At 39.7% G+C, this 19,001-nt stretch overlaps 1 protein-coding gene across 5 annotated transcripts in view; it reads left to right on the forward strand.

Annotated features, from left to right (window-relative positions):
* Positions 1-18,649, forward strand: part of GDAP1 (ganglioside induced differentiation associated protein 1) — a 50,003-nt gene extending 31,354 nt beyond the window's left edge. Inside the window, exons 4-8 of one of the 5 annotated variants that reach the window (XM_059893340.1) lie at positions 528-720; positions 9,512-9,685; positions 10,900-10,994; positions 13,740-13,854; positions 15,478-18,649. In XM_059893340.1, the coding sequence (XP_059749323.1) occupies positions 528-720; positions 9,512-9,685; positions 10,900-10,994; positions 13,740-13,854; positions 15,478-15,860 (960 nt within the window). In that variant the 3' untranslated portion in view covers positions 15,861-18,649. 5 annotated transcript variants of the gene reach the window in all.
* The last annotated feature ends 352 nt before the right edge of the window (positions 18,650-19,001 follow it).

Genomic DNA, 19,001 nt, shown 5'->3' on the forward strand with positions numbered 1-19,001 from the left:
TATGGAGGAGCAGGGAAAATCAGTCTGAGATGGGAAGGCCGTGACTCAGGCACCGCCACTCATGAAATGCGACAGAAAACATCACTTTCGGCGTTGGGGCGGGAGGCCTCGTCTCCGGGGCCTTTGGAGAGTGAGGCAGAGGGAAGCGCCTTCCGGCAACCATCCCATCCAGGGTTCCTTCTTTTACTCTTGGTTGATTGACTTTTCAACAGGCCTAGTGTATCTGTTTCAGGTTCTTACTATGGGGACGCATCATAAGGTTTAGGACACAAAGAAAAGTAGTAGTGATGAAGAGGGTGACCGTGGACTGAATATTGCCAGAATCATTCTCATTACGTATCTTTTCTAACTTACAAGATTGAGGTGCGAGAATATGTCTCACTTGTTAATTCCAGGAATAGAGTTGAAAGGGGTGTTGAAAATGTTAATAACTCAGGGAAGCACAAAAAGGCTGCTGGCTGGTATCCAGGGATGTCATTTAATTAAAAGCCTACCTGCGTTGTGGTAACCAATGTGAACTCTTCCAGGTGCGCTTGGTAATTGCTGAAAAGGCATTGAAGTGCGAGGAACATGATGTAAGTCTGCCCCTGAGTGAGCACAATGAGCCTTGGTTTATGCGTTTGAACTCAACTGGAGAAGTGCCCGTCCTTATCCACGGGGAAAACATTATTTGTGAGGCCACTCAGATCATTGATTATCTTGAACAGACTTTCCTGGATGGTAATGTTAAGGCTATTTGTGATTTCTTGGATTTACTTTCAACACAAATATATGTCTTCCCTCCTTCCTCCCTTCCATCCCTCCTCCCCTCCTTTTCTTCTTCCCTGCTTCCTATTTCCTCCCTTCCTCCCCTCCTTCTCCCTTCCTTTTGGTTTCATGATGTTGGTTTAGTGCTAACAACCTTTTCCATTTCCATAAGCACACAAATAAAAATGGGTCAATAGCATAATTTGTATAAGCCATTGTGACTCCATTGAAACGATTTCATGTAAACTACCAATTTAAATGTTGAAATTTCCCTTTTAAATTCATTGCAAGAAACCCTGCAGGTGTATGATTTGTGGTGGTAATTTATTAGCCTTGAAGTCAGATTCATATTATTGACAGCCTATTCTATGTCCGACATTTTGTAATTTCTGTTCTAGTCAGTCTTCAAAACAAAACAAAACAAAACAAAAAAACCTGAGATAAGCATGGTAGATTAATTATTCCTATTTTGTACACGAGGAAAGAGAAAAAGGTTGCCTAAGGTAACATAGATGTTTTATAGCAGAATGGGCTGGAATGTAAGCCTTTCAAATCCAAACCTTCCTATCACATGGACTGTCGCTCATAGTCATTGGCACTTACACATTGTCCTTGCTCCTTCCCTAATAACAAGCCTTTCAGGTAAACTGTAGCTTTAATATTTGCCCAAGATTATACAGCTGATCAACGGCAGAACTGAGAACAGAACAGAGGGCTCTAAGCTTTCAGGCTAACAACTCGTCTGAAAAAGGAACTGCATGATAAGATCCAATTACTCTTCATCTGCTACCAGTTATGCGAATGTTAATTAGGCAGGATAAAACCAGACTATAACCTCAAATTACTGGAAGCTGAGAAAGGAAATTTTAAGGCAGAAAAAAAAAAAGTCTGAGGTACTTAGAAGAAAGATAAGTATAGGACCTAAATAGGGGTGGGGTTTGCCACAGGCAATTAGATTAGCAATGGCCTACCCTTATTCTTAATCTAAGTGTTTAGTTCCCTAGGATTTTGATTGGAGTTGGCCATCTATCTAAACCAAGGAGTTTAACTTGGTGTAATGAACTTCTTTTCCATCCATCATTATTTGCTAGCCCTTAAGTCTAAATTAAGTCTAAATTCTGGGGACTGTACAGAAAATGGGGGCTAATTGATTTAAGATACATTTTCTCAATCTTGAGCTTTTTGGAAATGGAGAAGTCTGTTAAATAATAATTTGTATTTCTTGGGAGAAGTGATTATAGTAATGTGAATAAGACAAAATAATTGCATAAGAATTCTACTATAAGTCATCAAAAACTTTAAAAAGATACAGCAAATGAAAATCATATTTAAATATTTTTTTTAGCATCCCTTGAACTACTATCACTAGCCTTTTCCCGCCTCCTCTTCCTTACATTGTTTCTACTCTCAATTGTTCAGTAATGTACAATGGTACTTCACAATATAGTCATGTTAATGATGATTAGGCTTTATTAAATTTTTCTTTAGGCTTTTTCTTTTTCTTTGACTATTTCATAGCAAAACTGGAATGCATTCTGAGTCCTGCTCAAGGTGAATACTAAGTTCTTACTACAATTTATTGAATCAGAGGAGAAAGCATTGTGGGCTAAACATTAAGATGAAAATATGGAAACTAAGAACTTAATTCTGGTTGTACTGATAGAGTAAACAGACAGTGAAGAATCCTAGCTCTTAGTCTGAAACTTGAATTTTCTTTTTGTTCTCTTGGGAACTAGGTGTCATAGTTTTATCAGTTGCAGAGATAAAGCAATCCAAACAACTCTTATTTCACTCTTTGCTGTTTCCCAAGGAGAAGAGTCATTCAGTTGGAAAGGGTTAAATAAAGATTAAGATTAAGGGAACTAAAACCTATAGTAGATATGAAGGCAGTAAGAAAACAATTACTTTATATAAATGAAGGCTACTCTAGTTTCTAGATGAAGTTTATCTAAAATAAACATGTAAGCATTATCACAATGATCATTAACATAATGTATATTTATTATTAAGAATTCATGGAGGTTAGGAAAAGTGCCAGACAAGAGAGAGAAAATGTTATTCATTGATAACATGTTATTTAACATGTATTCCATTGACCAGCTTCCCTGGTGGCTCAGAGGGTAAAGCGTCTGCCTGCAATGCAAGAGACCCGGGTTCCATCCCTGGGTAGGGAAAATCCCCTGGAGAAGGAGATGGCAACCCACTCCAGTATCCTTGCCTGGAGAATCCCATGGACAGAGGAGCCTGGTGGGCTACAGTCCACGGGGTTGCAAAGAGTTGGACACAACTGAGCAACTTCACTTTCACTTTCTTTCTTTCCATTGACCAGCAGCATTGGTATCACCTCGGAGAAGGCAGTGGCACCCCACTCCAGTACTCTTGCCTGGAAAATCCCATGGACGGAGGAGCCTGGTAGGCTGCAGTCCATGGGGTCGCTGAGTCGGGCACGACTGAGCGACTTCACTTTCACTTTTCACTTTCATGCATTGGAGAAGGAAATGGCAACCCACTCCAGTATTCTTGCCTGGAGAATCCCAAGGACGGAGGTGCCTGGTGGGCTGCCGTCTATGGGGTCGCACAGAGTCGGACACTACTGAAGCGACTTGGCAGCAGCAGCAGCAGGAGTCTATTAGAAAGGCAGAAATCTAGACCCTACTGCAAGTCTATTGAATCAGAATCTATATTTTAATAAGATTCCAAAGTGACTCATACATACATAGAAGTTTGAGAAGCAGTACTACAAATTATTTTGCATTAAGTAATTGCTTAAGCTTTAAGCAGTGCTGTAAAACACTTCTTTATGTATGGCAGAGTTCTAGAATGTGTTGTCAAAAATTAAAAACAATATTTTTGAGTATCTTGATTAAAAGGATCCAGCATAAGTTTTACATTACTGGAGAATGTCTCTAACACTTTAAAAAGTGTGTGCTGGGCATAGTTCTTGGTATAGTGTTTCTTGATTTAAGTAGAGCATTTGAGATTGTGTCATATGATAGCCCTTTGGAATGAAGGAGCACGTATGGCTAGATAAGAATAATGCATATATTCTGATGAATAAACCACCATTCTGAAGAATATTCATTTATAAATTTCTTATACTATGTTGCTTATTTAGCTATATTCTCTCATTTCACTTATCCTATGATAATTCTATCACACCTTAATTATTTCATTTACTGGCAGACCCTGTATGCACTGTGAAGTCAGAGACAGTGTCTGTTTCACTAACAACTATATTTCCAGTGCCTCATATGGTGAATGTTCTCTAATGGGAGCTTAATAAATATTTTTGAATGATTAAAATGAATGAAATATTGAAAATAGATATCAACTTGGACAGGGATCTCTGCTGGTGTTCTTTTAGGCTTCTGTTCTCTGATTTGAGTCTAACAATTCCATAAATGATTTGAATAAAGGCATGGAAGAAATACTGTTACACTTGTGGATGTGTAAACTGCAGTCGTTAAAATGATGAGTAGCTTATGAAATGCTTTGCATGGAACAATAACTAAGATAAAGTTTAACAAGACTAAAAGTAGTATATGAATTTTGTTTGGAAAAATCAGCTTTGTTAATGAAGGATGGGAGCCCTGGCTTGCTAATAAGTTGCCAACAACAGCCAACAATGAAATAAAAGACAAGTGTGATCTTGAGTTGTTTCAGAAGTGTAGGTTCTATCCAGAGCATGGCTAATTGTGAGCTGCTACATTTGAACTGGATAGAACATGCAGCATTTTGGTCAATTATGGATGGAACTTTGAGGAAAGTTGACAAATTAGAATGAATAACACTTGAATGAATTTCATGAGGTGTGTAGTTGCCCCTGGTTCAAATGAGAGGCTTTAAGTGTATCCATTCATCTCCAGAACAGAGTGTAGTCGTCAGCAGGCATCACTTTTGCTGTTATTTGTTGGTATCTTTCATTAGTCTACCAAATGAGACTGTACTAAAAATGATGGCTTGCTGGCCTGTACACTTTTCTCAACCTTTCTGTGTAATCAGTATTTACATATTTACATCTTATGCTTTTGGTATATTGTAATCTCTTTTAATGAACTTTAACATGGCCACTAGATAATTTAAAAAAAAAAAAAGATGAGCATTAAATAACTACAAAATACTAGAATATATACTATTTATTATTGTCAAATAACTCATTGGTGACATGGAATCAAGGGTGTTGTATGGTAAATATTGAATTTTGGTAACTTAATATGTTATGTAACAGTTCTCTGAAGATTATGTCCCATGTCTTATGTCCATATATGTCATTTTGAATATTCTTAGGAAAAGAATTTGGTTTGGAAAGAATCCCAGTATCCTGGTAGATTAAAGGATCACATATTAAGTCCAATTAGGACATGTAAATTTATTTTATAAATACAGTTTTATCAATAGAAAATTAATTCAGATTTTAAAAATAATATTAATTCTGAAATTACTGTTACTTTAAATAATATATTTATTTATGTAAAGGAATTTCCAATTATTGTTAAGGTCATAGAATAAATAATTTTATGTCTGTTAATAAAAGGCTCTCATATATAATTGAGTAACATTACATACTTGTTAGCACATCTACTGAAATTGCAAATTAGCTCAAAGTGTGTAACTGAATGCAGAGAAAATATGGTATATGGTAAGGAAAAGAAACGGAGTCTTTAAAACTCCTGATTATGCCAATAAAAGTGGTTTTAAAAAGTAATTAAAACAACTTTCTGTGATTTGTTCAATTTTAGTGGATGCTAGGCCCCTCTGTCCATGGGATTCTCCAGGCAAGAATACTGGAGTGGGTTCCATGCTCTCCTACAGGGGACCTTCCCCACCCAGGGATCAAACTTGCATCGCCTATGTACGTCTCCTGCATTGGCAGGCAGGTTCTTTACCACTAGTGCCACCTGGGAAGCTAAACTCTTTTTATTGTTTGTTCTTGGAGAAACAATGTAATTTTTAAAAAAAATTGCTCAGGGCCATTCTTAGTCTACTTAGCAACACAGGGACTTGAGGATATATGGAGCTGATGTCCCCATTAAATGGATTGCAATATGATTTTATCCTTTCTTTCTGATTTCAAATTTTGTGCTTTTGTTTTCTCTCCTTGTTTATCGCCTCTTTCTACTTTGTGTCTATCCGCTTGTTTCTGATCTGCTGCCTAAATTTAGTCTTGCCTTTGTCCCTACTCAGTGTTTCTACAAAGTCAGTTCTTATGCCAATGTATTTGTTTGTTCTTCCAGCTTAGTCACTAATCCTGGCTTCCACTACGGCAATGCTCCTCCCCAGTGCTGGAAACTTCTTTTATTGCTTTTTCTTTAAAATCCTCTGACTGTCTCTCCTGCCCCTGTAACCCTTCTGTTGTTTTCTCACTCCTGACCAAGATAGACCCAGAAAAGATTTTCTAAGTATCATAACAAAAGTGCTTTATGAAAGGACTGGAAAGTAAAAGAAGATGAGAATGAGAGGGAAGATTTTCTGTGTCACTCAAAGGAAATTCCCAATTGTGTTTTGAAAAAACTCTTTTTCCAGAGGCAGCTGTCTGTTGCTAATTTGTTGCTGGTGTCAGGAAGATGCTGGTAGTACACTGTCATGTGGACAGGGTGTCCTTGAAGAGAGAAAGTGAGCTTGGAAAAGAACATGGGTTCAGCGGGTATCTGAGCCTCTGTCTGACAAAGTTGTCTTAGGAGATAGTTATATAGTTCATGGCGCACTGAGTAGAAGATTATTTTCAGGCGTTCAAACATTTGGATGCAGGCTTGGCCATATGGACCTTTCCCAGAAAGCAATTAGACATTGTTTTTCCTGCTCTCATTCTCTTTCCAGGAAGGAAGTGGTATGCTCTTCTGAAGTCAAGACCCCAGCCTGGCCCCACAAAGCAGCCAGAGCCAGTAGCCATAAATTTAACAACCTGGGAAGCATTTTAAAATGCTGCATCATTTATGGTTATTAACCTGTGGTTCTTGAACCCTCCAGAGCAGTGGTTCTTAAACTTATAGGTTTCAAGGCCCCTTTGTTTTAGAAGTTAATGAGGACACTTGAGAGAGCTTTTGTTTATATGGGCTATCTATCAATACTTATCAAATTAGAAATTAAAATTGAGAAAAGTTTAAAATACAAGAACATACAAGCCTCATATCCCGTTAACTGTCAGAGCGATGGAGTTTTTACACATTGTGTAACCTCTGGAAAATACCATTGTACACTCAAGAGAGGTTAAGAATGAAAAAGCAATGAACATCTTAATATTACTGTAAAAACAGCTTTGATTTGTAGACCCTCTGAGGGTGTCTTCAGGAAGCCCAGGGATTTTCCGACCATACTTTGTGAACTGTTACCCCTAGTGGTCTGTGAACAAAATCCAGGAGATTTACTATCTTAGAGGGGAAAAAAATTATATCTTTGTTTTTCACTAATTTCCAAAAGAAATGGATCAGTTCCTTCATTTCCAGTGTAGGCAGAATTCAAAGCAGTATCAGAAGCGCCTATGACTTTGTTCATATGTTCACATGATGGTGATGTGTTAATAGCATTATGGTTATTGCAGATGTCTTAAATATCACTTATGCCCCTCACTACATTGAAATTATTGTAGTTATTAGATCTGCTGTTAGATCTTGTTAATGTGTTAATAAAAGACACCCATATTACTGTTTTATCATTTAAATTTACTCTGATAACATACTTTAATATAATCAATTTTCTTTGCAATGCTATGTATTTTATGCATTTAAGAACATTATTTTGGAGGTCAGTGGCAAACAAAAAGTTAAGAACTCTTCAGAATTTCAAGCACCTTAGACAGCTGCCAGTCTGTTATTCTCATGGGAATGTCTACTGTGCATTATTGGGGGTACTGGTGACATTCTGAGATCCTGAAAGGTCTGTAAGGAAGTGTGGTCTAGTTGGGCAAACCCACAGTTGATGAGCAGTTTGCAGCTGACATGTGAGCCTTGGTCATTCTAATGCAGACTTCAGAATTAGAGTCGCTAGCAGGGAATTAGACACTTGCCCACTGACGAGTAATCCATCTTCTGTTTTTCTTAGAGAGTCAGAAATAGCCTATTCACTTAAAAGCTTGTTCTTCTTAGTCTGGCATGATGAGATCTTGCCTGAAATGCTCTGCAACCAATTGTGAATTGTCAGTGCTTATGAATGAGTGTAGGATGCTCAAAAGGATTCTAAATTAAATAAATAACCCAAACTAAATAAGTGAATAAGCAAAAAGAAATGTATAGAGTAGAGGCTGTTCTTTTTAACCGTTGGATTAATAAGCTTTTTGGCACTTTTTTAGAGGCAGTTTGAGAGTTAAAAGTGGGAATTGGTTCTGCAGGAACTTATTCCTGGCCTCTGGATCATGTGGTTTATCTTTATTTTTCTTGGATAGTCTCTGAAAAGTATACCCTTCGAAGATGTTATGATGATGTAATACAACAGAGCACTGCATTAGGAGTTCATGACTTTGGTTCTTGTTCTGCCTCTACTTAGCTGTGGGCTCTTAGGAGAATGTCTCAGCCTCTATATGTCAGTGTCGTCATTAACTGCTCCAGAGCTTCTCCAGCGCAAATGTTCCTATAGCTAGCGATTTGGGGACATATTCATTTATTAATTGAAATTTATTGAACACCTGCTATCAGCCAAACATTATATTAGGCAACTGGGGATTCAACAAAGAATAGTACATGATCCCTACCTTTAGGAGTCTATAGTCTAGAGTTTAACCAACAACAGAAGATTTATGTGAAACCCAGTTTCCAGAGATAAAATACCAGAATTTCCTGGTGAATTCCATGAAGACTAGCCATTCACATTCACATAGCATCAACAGGATCACTCTTTTTTTTTTTTTTAATATTTTTAATTGGAGGATAATTGCTTTACACTATTGTGTTGGTTTCTGCCATATACATCAACAGGATCACTCTTGGTATGTACTGGAACCTTGGAAAGTGTGGTCCCTGATCATCTTTCCATAATGAGCCTTGATTCACTTAACCAACATTTACCAATGGCCTAAAATGAGACCTCAGTTCAAATCCTGGGTTGGGAAGTTCCTCTGGAGAAGGGATAGCCTACCCACTGCAGTATTCTTGGGCTTCCCTGGTGGCTCAGACAGTAAAGAATCTACCTGCAATGCAGAAAACCTGGGTTTGATCCCTAGGTTGGGAAGATTCCCTGGAGAAGGAAATGGCTACCCACTCCAGTATTCTAGCCTGGAAAATCCTCATGGACAGAGTAGCCTGGCGGGTACAGTCCATGGGGTCGCAAAGAATTGGACAGGACTGAGCGACTAAGCACACATGAAGTGTATGAGACACGATGCTGGACTCTGGATCATATGTTCTCTGCCCTGAAGGAGTTCATAGGGCAAAAAGATACAATAACTAATTAAGGTGATAAGGGTTATAAAGGAGTTTGTACCAAGTATTTTTTGTGTACAGAGGAAGGCACACTTGATCAAGTCAGATGTTGGTAGTTGTGGCAGGTTGGAGAAGATTTCACAGAGGAGTTGGCATGAAAATCTGGACCTTGAGAGTAGTGATTTGCGAGTTGGAGAAGTCTGATCATGGTTTGGAATCTGGTCTAGGACATCAGTTCAATTCAAGTTTTGAATGTTGAGGCTGGGAAAACGTCATCCTTTACCTCCCTTCATATAATATTGAAAATGTTAATGATGAGGGGGCTGGTATTTTTCTTTTTTGCTTTTAGTTGTAACGTCTCATTTGTAACTTTTTCTTCAATGTTTGTGTATGTGTTTGTATGTATATTTTAGAAAAAACACCCAGATTAATGCCTGATAAAGGAAGCATGTATTACCCACGGGTCCAGCATTATCGAGAACTACTTGACTCTTTGCCCATGGATGCCTATACACACGGCTGCATTTTACATCCTGAGCTAACCGTGGACTCCATGATCCCAGCTTATGCAACAACAAGGATTCGCAGTATGTAGAGGTCTTAAAGACCTGCACTTCTGCCTCACATTTCTTTTCACTCATTTTTGACACCCAGCACATCTCAGGAAGACCTGGGGGCGGGATTGTTGAGTTTGCTTCGGGGACATACACGTTACACATCGATCCATGTACCAGGCAGATGAATCTGTGCTTCATCTGTTTGGCTGGACATTTGTTGTCTCTAGGATCTGATTTTCCAGCTCTTGGCCTTGAGGACCAAGCATAGATAAAACTCAGAAGAGTGGCCTGTGGAAGAGTAAAGAACGTAGCATGTTTACAGGGACAGACAGACTAGGAATCAGAACAGCTGGGGTCTGCAGGCAGTTGTGGGCGATGGAGTTCACGTTTCTGGTCCTTTAGTTTTGTTTCATTATGTGAAGGCTGTCTCATCATTACTCTGCCTCTAGGTTCAGTGAGTGGTGATCCACTGAGGTTGAGCTGTGACCGCTAGCTCTCTCCTTCCTCCTGTCCTGAGCATAGGGATGGGTCAGTGTATGGGATGAGGAGCAGGAGGTGTGCTTCATGGCCCAGTGGTGGGAAGGGAAGGGGCTGTGGTCAGACTGAGGAGTGACCAGGAACACTCGCACTCAGATCTCCAATTCCGCCAAGCACGTTCTTCCCATGACATCATGCCTCGTTTTTAGGGTTCTCTTACTTGCACTGTTTTCCTTTCTTTCTGATGCCCTCCTGCTCAGTCCTCTCCCGTTCCCCGCTCTCCCTCACTCCATCTTCCTCGTCTCTCTCCTGGCCTCTCACCTTCCTCGTGTTCTTCCTCCTCCTCATAAATACCCATCATATGGTTTCAAGCAAGTATTCTGACCATAGTTCTATCATCCAGAATAAATATTTCTCTAAATAATGCCTTTTCCTTCCCTTCACAAAAAAAGTTTATTACAGAAGACTTGAAAGGGACTGAAAGGTAGGACAACTGTTCTGCACTTAGCACTCACGGTGTGCTGGACTTTGCTCTAAGCACTTTCCAAGGGGCCTCTTATTTCATCCTCAACCTGCGTGGCAGATAGTCTCATAGCTGCAATTTAAAGGTGAGGAAACCGAGGCACAGAGAGGGGGGAGTCTGGGGCAGAGAGAGGGCGTGACCCCCCAGCACGTATGCTCTTACCATCAAGTTTCCCTACTTCTCCTTGTTTCTTATATGGAAGGGAGGAAATAATTTTCTGTTTCAAAACTGATTTCATCATCAGGCCAAATTGGTAACACGGAGTCTGAACTGAAAAAACTTGCCGAAGAAAACCCAGATTTACAAGAGGCATACATTGCAAAACAGAAGCGACTTAAAGTAAGTAAACCAGGCTGTCCTCAATTGACATCTGCTATTTGTGTTAAATGGTCCACTTTTTGTAAAAGTATTGCTATTTCTTAGAATATCTTCTATTAAATATCACAAATCATCAGTGCACATGTTACCTTTGGCTCATGCTCTGCTTTTAGAAAGAATTTTTCTTTATTAGATTTGATATTCAGACTTAACGACAATTTCTTGAAGAGCAGATATTGCTCATGCTGGTTGCCAAGGCAAGTTATAAAATGTAAAAGCAGGTTAATAAAATATCATAGGAATCTGTCATTTCAGGTATTTTGCACTTTGAGTCAGCTGGACCTCTGTTTATGACCTTTTTATACCAATAAAGCAATCAGCGGATTTTTTTTTAATACTGTATATCTTCCCCTCACACCTTTCATTTTTTGCCTTTTTACGTTTTGATCACCTTTACCCATTTCTCCTACCTCTTACCCCCTGCCTCTGGCAACCACTGGTCTATTCTCTGCATCTATGAGCTTAGTTCCCTAGTGGCTCAGAGGTTAAAGTGCCTGCCTGGAATGCAGGAGACCTGGGTTTGATCCCTGGGTCGGGAAGATCCCCTGGAGAAGGAAATGGCAACCCACTCCAGAACTCTTGCCTGGAGAATCCCATGAAGGGAGGAGCCTAGTAGGTTACAGTCCATGGGGTCACAAAGAGTTGGACACGACTGAGCGACTTCACTTTCGCTTTCAGAAGCTTAGTTATTTGTTTGTTTTTTAGATTCCACAAATAAGAGAGATCATATGGTATTTGACTTTTTCTGTCTGATTTATTTAACTTAGCATAATTCTCTCAAGGTTTAACTACATTGTAAATGGCAAAGTTTTTATTCTTTTTTTGTAGCTGGAAAATATTCCATTCTATATATACACATCACAATTTTTTAAAATCCATTAATCTGTTGATGAACACTTAAGTTGTTTTGCCTATTGTAAATAATACTGCAAGGAACATAGGATTGCAGGTATCTTTCAGATTAATTTAAAAAATTGTTTTTAACTGGAGGATAAGCTTTACAATGTTGTGTTGGTTTCTGCCGTACAACAGTGTGAATCAACCATAAGTATACACATATCCCCTCCATCCTGAACCTTCCTCCCACCCCCTACCCCATTCCACCGTCTAGGTTGTTACGGAGCAGTGGGTTGAGCTCCCTGTGTTATGCAGCAGCTTCCCATTAGCTGTCTGTTTTACATATGATAATGTATATGTTTCAATGCTATTCTCTCAGTTCATCCACCCTCTTGTCACCTGCTGTGTCCACAAGCCTGTTCTCTGTGTCTGTATCTTGATTCCTGCCCTGGAAATAGGTTCATCAGTACCATTTTCTAGAACCCAGATATATGAGTTATTAAGAATTTATGTTTTTGTTTTTATTTGGCTAAATACCCAGAAGTAGAATTGCTGGATTGTGTATTAGTTCTATTTTTAATTTTTTGAGGAACCTCTACACTATTTTCTATCATGGCTGTACCAGTTTACATTCCCACCAATAGAACACAAAGATTCCCTTTTTTACACATCCTTGTCAACACTTACAGTTTTTGTCTTTTTGATAATAGCCGTTCTAACAGATGAGGTAGTATCTTACTGTGGTTTTGAATTGTTTTCCCTGATGATCAAAAATGTTGAGCATCTTTTCATGTACCTATTGGCCTTTGCATATCTTTGGGAAAATGTCTATCTAGATCTTATGCCCATTTTTAAATTGAATTGTTTACTTGCTATTGAGTTATGTGTGTGTGCATGCATGCTCAGTCATGGCCAGCTCTTTGCAACCCCATGGATTGTAACCCACCAGGCTTCTCTGTCTGTGGGATTTCCCAGGCAAGGATAAGGGAGTGGGTTGCCATTTCCTACTCCAGGGGATCTTCCCATCCCAGGGATCAAACCTGGGTCTCCTGCATTGTAGGCAGATTCTTTACCAACTGAGCCACCAAGGAAGTCACACATCTCTGACCCCTCAGTTATTCATTCATTGAAGACTGCTGAATTTCCACTCTTAAACTTCCTTTGTGGTCCAGTGGTTGACTCTGTGCTCCCAATGTAGGGGACATGGGTTCAATCCCTGGTCGGGGAAGATCCCACGTGCCACATGACATGGCCAATGAAGCAAAACAAAATCAACACAACCATCTTCAGGACTTCTCTGGCTCTCCAGTGACTGAGACTCTGCACTGCCAATGTAGAGGTTAGGAGCTCCATCCCTGGCTGGGGAACTAAGATCCCACATGCTGCTAGGTGTGGCCAAAAGATTAAAAAAAAAACAAAAAACTAAAAAATTGCATTATTGAGTTGGGCATGAAAGGAATCTCTCTTTTTTTAAACTTTTTATTTTGTATTGGGGTTAAGCTGATTAACAAACAGTGTCGTGATAGTTTCGGGTGAACAGCAGAGGGACTCAGCCATACACATAGGCACGCATCAGTTCTCCCCCAAACTCCTTTCCCAGTGACAGGAGTCTCTTTATGCCCTCATATTCTTTGTCCTCTCTGATCCTTCAGTCCCACAGGAGTTGCCAGTGGACAGTGAGTCTGGCCCCTGGGATAATTTCACAGCCAGGGCATTTCCGCTCAGGTTTGCTTTTGCTTTGGTTATTCTGTTTCTTCTCATTGTCTAGAATAAACAGACTCCCACTGTATAAAAATTTATATCTTCTCTGCTCTACACTGATTATTTTTACAGGCATAAATAACCTACTTAGTTATTTTTGTTAATTAGTCAAAGCTCCTTGACCATGACAATGTCAAATATTTGAAGAAAATTCTTGATGAATTGGAGAAAGTCTTGGATCAGGTTGAAACTGAGTTGCAAAGAAGAAATGAAGAAACCCCAGGTAGGTTCTCATTTGTGTTCTTTTTGTCTTTTTCTGTATACCAGGGGTATTTATGGGAACATTCTTAGATTTCACCCAAAACATTCTGTAAACTATCTTTAACTGTTAGTACTCACGGACAGTTTGACTTTATGATAGCAACAATAATACTGAATTCAACAAAACCCAGGTGTCTAGTTGTAACTCTGCATTTATATGAAATATAGCCAGTGAAGAATTTTTTTTTGCACAACTTAAGTTATGGTTGGTAGATTCCTACCTGGCCTGTTTCACAAGTTTTAATTACAGTGGTTAGTTTGGGAGTGTTCTACTTGCTAGAACATTCCCTCTAGTTTTTTCCTTAGGTGGGAGAAAAATTGCAAATTGAAGTAAAGTATAACATGGGTGGGCTTCCCAGGTGGCGCAAGTGGTAAAGAACCCACTTGCCAATACTGAACACATGAGACATGGGTTCAATCCCTGGGTCAGGAAGATCCCTTGGGGGAGGAAATGGCAACCCACTCCAGTATTGTTGCATGGAGAATCCCATGGACAGAGGAGCCTGGGGCAGGGAGAGGTGGGGGCTACACTCCACAGAGTTGCAAAGAGTCGGAAACAACTGAAGGAACTTAGCATAACATGGGAGTCAGCCTGTGTGTATGGGCAGGCTGGCTGGTGAGCACCCGTCTTCTGTACCTGTGAAAATGAGTGAATGATGAAGCCCAAGTGCAGACACATGGACTGTTTGCACTATTCTGACTGACCACAAAGTTGAAGACCATATTACCTGCAACTTGCTTCACAATAGGGATTTTCTTCTGTTTTAAATAAGTAGCAATTAACAAAAGCAGCAACTACTGAGTGACGTTTAAATCCTCAAGTACATGTGTCATTTTTTTAACCCACGAGGAAATATCTGTTAACTCTGTTGGCTTGGAGGCATGATAGACAGGCTTTGAGCTTAAGTAGCTCTAGTGACACCTAGGGACCCAGGTGCCTGTCAGGTGTCAACCAAGTGTCCCTTAGCTTTGGGATGGATTATTTTGATGTGGACCATTTTTAAAGTCTTTATTGAATTTGTTACAATATTGCTTCTGGTTTATGTTGTGATTTTTTTTTTTTTTGCTGAGAGGCATGTAGGATCATATATTCCCCACCAGAGATTGAACCTGCACTCCCTGCATTGGAAGGTGAAGTCCCATAGCTTGGGATACATTTGCATGCTGCCCTCCTTTTTTTTAAGCATAGAATTACTCACTGAGTGTGATTGTCAAGAAAATGTACCATAGCCTTCATCTTTTGCTATAGTCACCCTTGCCCTCAACACTAAGAGCAGAGATGCCAACCAGAGTCTGTCGGTACAATGCGTGCACGTGTGCTCAGTAACTCAGTCATGTCTGACTCTGTGTGACCCCATGGACTGTAGCTCACCAGGCTCCTTGTCCATGGGATTCTCCAGGCAAGAATACTGGACTGGGTTGCCATGCCCTCCTCCAGGGGATCTTCCCAACCTAGGGACTGAACCCGTGTCTCTTATGTCTCCTGCGTGGGGAGGCGGGTTCTTTCCCACTAGCACCACCTGGAAAGCCCTGTCTGTCGGTACAGGGCTTGCCCTTAACCCACCGTGTCCCTTTCTCCAATTAGAAGAAGGCCGCCAGCCGTGGCTCTGTGGGGAATCCTTCACCCTGGCGGACGTATCACTTGCTGTTACACTGCATCGACTGAAGTTCCTGGGGTTTGCGAGGAGAAACTGGGGAAATGGAAAGCGACCCAACTTGGAAACCTATTACGAGCGTGTCTTGAAGAGGAAAACATTTAACAAGGTTTTGGGACATGTCAACAATATATTAATCTCTGCAGTGCTGCCAACTGCATTCCGAGTGGCCAAGAAAAGGGCCCCAAAGGTTCTTGGCACCACCCTTGTGGTTGGTTTGCTTGCTGGAATGGGATATTTTGCTTTTATGCTTTTCAGAAAGAGACTTGGCAGCATGATATTAGCGCTTAGACCCAGACCAAATTACTTCTAGGTGGGTGGGATCTAGTGGTGGCCATTCATCCAGCCATTCAGCTAGACCCTTCTCCACTCTTCCAGGTCCAGGGAAGAATGGCCCTGGGCGACTAGTAAAAAGCATAATTGACTTTACTCTTTGGCTAGCTTATGTGAGAAAAGGAGGTAATAAAGATGTTTTTGTGCGCTGGTAACTCTGACAGGACTTATTTGCAAACCTCTTCTAATTCATACTTAAAACATGCACAAAGTCAAGATAGGTGAATACCGGCAGGTAGAAGAGAGACCTTTAACTCAAAATTCCAGTTCAAGTTCTGGGTTATTTGGGGGAGAACATTATTATTATGAGCAGACAGTAATGATAACCTATGATTGCCCATAACTCTTCATCTGAGACTATCTGGGTGTGTTGAGTGGTGAATAGTTTGCAGTATTTTCTCCTAGAATTCAGAAATCATCTTTGTTACTCAACCCAGGTGTTCAGACTGCAGAAGGGCGCAGCAGTGCTTCATACTCTCACTGTTAGCTTTAGGCTGAAATAAGGGAGGCAAAGGGACAAAGGAGGGGGGAAAGGGAGGATGAAGCTACGTAATGAAGGCAATGGAAAGCAACCTCCATGTGCCTCCAGTGCCATTCACGGCTGCCTGTCCCCTTAGTAAACGTTACATTTGACTGCTTGTGGCTATAGCCCATGCATCCTCGTGTAACTGAGGACCTTGGAAAAAGAGGACTGGAGAGTCACTGGGGGGAGTTGGCTGGAGAAAACTCTGGGCTTTAAACTTACAGCACCTCACTTTAGTGTTAATTTTAAAAGGACATAAATCACAGTCATTACTTTAATAAAATTAACTGCTTGTCTGTTTGGGCAAGAGATACCTACTGGAACATGTCTTGATTAACATTTACATGAAAATCTTAAATGACACTAAAATTTCTTCTTGGTTCCGCAATTTGAAGGTACCTATGAGATGTCACTCCCGTGGACTGTTGCAAACAGTCACTGGAAGCCTTGGCCTCTCCAGCCCTTTTGTGCACCCAAGTGGCATTTAGGTGAATGTCCCAGGTAGTCACTGACATGGCATGTGGCTGGGGTGGGGATAGTTTGGTGATCTGGGAGTGATAAGTAGGCTGATTCTTCATTTGGAGAGGCTGGTGGTATGTTAACACAAAAACTGTTGTCTAAGCCTTGCATCTATTTATTGTCTTCAACAGAGCCTTAAAAGGTTACAGGGAGGGAGAAAGTCTAGTTTTGGTCCTTGGCAATGAAATACAGGGAGATGAAATAAGTCAACAGATAGTGACTCCACCTACATTCATTCATGTATGTCTTGGCACTGTGGGGGGCACTTAAGTCCATCTGGAAGGGATAATTCCAGTATGTCCTGTCAACAACAACGGGGTTTGTGCTCAGGAAAAATCTTCCCTGGTGACGGGAAGGTGCAGTTTCTCTGGAGTTGGCCAGAAAGACATGGGGAGCAGTGTTGGGTCTGATGGGAAGTATGCGTAGTGAACAGAGCTAAGGTTCCAGCAAACAGCAAAAGCTTGCTTGGACCGCTTCAGATCGACTGTGCAAATGGCTAAAGAATGTACCGATTTTTTCACTAATAGGAAACAGTCCTACTTACTAAACAATGACTTTGATGGTAAAGTGATTCTATAATTCATGAATCATTTGTTTTAGAAAATCTTGATGAACTTGATATTCCCTATTGACAAGAAATTAATAAAATGTCCAGTGTAAACTCCATCCAACAATAATTAACAGACTGGCAGCTTTTATAATGTCTTGAATAGTTCACTGTTGTATAGAGTGTTTAATTTTGTTGCTGGGACATTCCAATCCATGTATTCATAAAAGAGCCACATAGCCGGTCATTCAGTGGTTCAGAGTGTTTCAGAGTTCTTTATGTCATCCTACAATAAGCAAGAACTCAGACATGAAGAAATCAAAACTGGATTTTTATAAAAATCTACAAAGGCAAACGGTTGTTGATTAAACATTTTAAGGTCAATGCTGGCTTTTCCTTACAATTTATATTATTACTGATCAATAGAAAAGATAATGAAAGTATTTGTGATTTTCAGATTCAGTTTCATTGGAAATAGGCTTCTGTCACATTTAAGGGGGATGCATTTGTGGCGATTTCTTCATGGATACCCTTGTTTATCCTTTTAAGATATTTGCTTAGGAGTATAATGACCACTAGGTGTCGCTGTTCCTCCAGTAGTTTGCGATTGGGCTTTCTCTAGGTTCAGCAAGCCTTCTGAATGTTTCAAGGGAAGGTAAACATTTATGACCTTAGTTTCTGAGATGAGGGCATCTTCATCAGATCATTCATCTGTAAAAGAGCTTGAGGCACATGTAGTATTGATCTGTAATGCTTGGAAGGGATAACTGTACTACACAATGTCAAGCTAAAGAGCTGAACATATCCTATTAGCAAAATAGGCACTTTTACATATTTTGTCTTTCATGATCATTAGTAGACTGGCCAGTGTGCTCAATTTAATTTCCAAAATTTGTGTAAATACCACAATTAGAAAAATGCCTGAGGTACTACATTTACGTTGGCTATTTATGTCTTAACACAAATACTATTTTATTGTTATTGCTGTTATATGCCTTTTGGATCTGCTTTCCTTAATTGCAGATAGTTGGAAATTGCTTGCTCGATTTTTAGTAATTATTGATATTGACACCAGAGCTGTAGATTTTTTGGTGTTGTTGAATGTAATAGAGATCAAGATACTACTCTGCCTGTAAGATCAATAAAATTAATTGGAAAATAAACATGTATACTGAAAGTACTAATTTTGTAATCTTTTTAAGAAATCGGATTGTGTTTTTCATTTAATGTCAAAGCATAATGTCATAATTAAAGTAAGAAAAGTAAGCAAAAGTCAGTTATTCAAAATATTTAGCTATAGGATGTTATATTTTATTTGTAACATAAAAATTACTGACTTGATTTACTTAAATATAGATAATTTTCTGGTTAAAATGAATGGTGGCTTAAAGAATAACATATTTGGTACTGATTATTAAAGGAATTTTTGCAGACAGCCACCTGACATGATATGAAGCATGAAAATGAAAAACGCAATATTTTTTTTTTCAAAACAGTTTTGTTACATGTTTGTGTGCCTGTCCAGTCGCTTA

The sequence above is a fragment of the Bos taurus genome, chromosome 14 (assembly GCF_002263795.3).
Source record: "Bos taurus isolate L1 Dominette 01449 registration number 42190680 breed Hereford chromosome 14, ARS-UCD2.0, whole genome shotgun sequence".
In the NCBI taxonomy this organism is placed as follows: Eukaryota; Metazoa; Chordata; class Mammalia; order Artiodactyla; family Bovidae; genus Bos; species Bos taurus.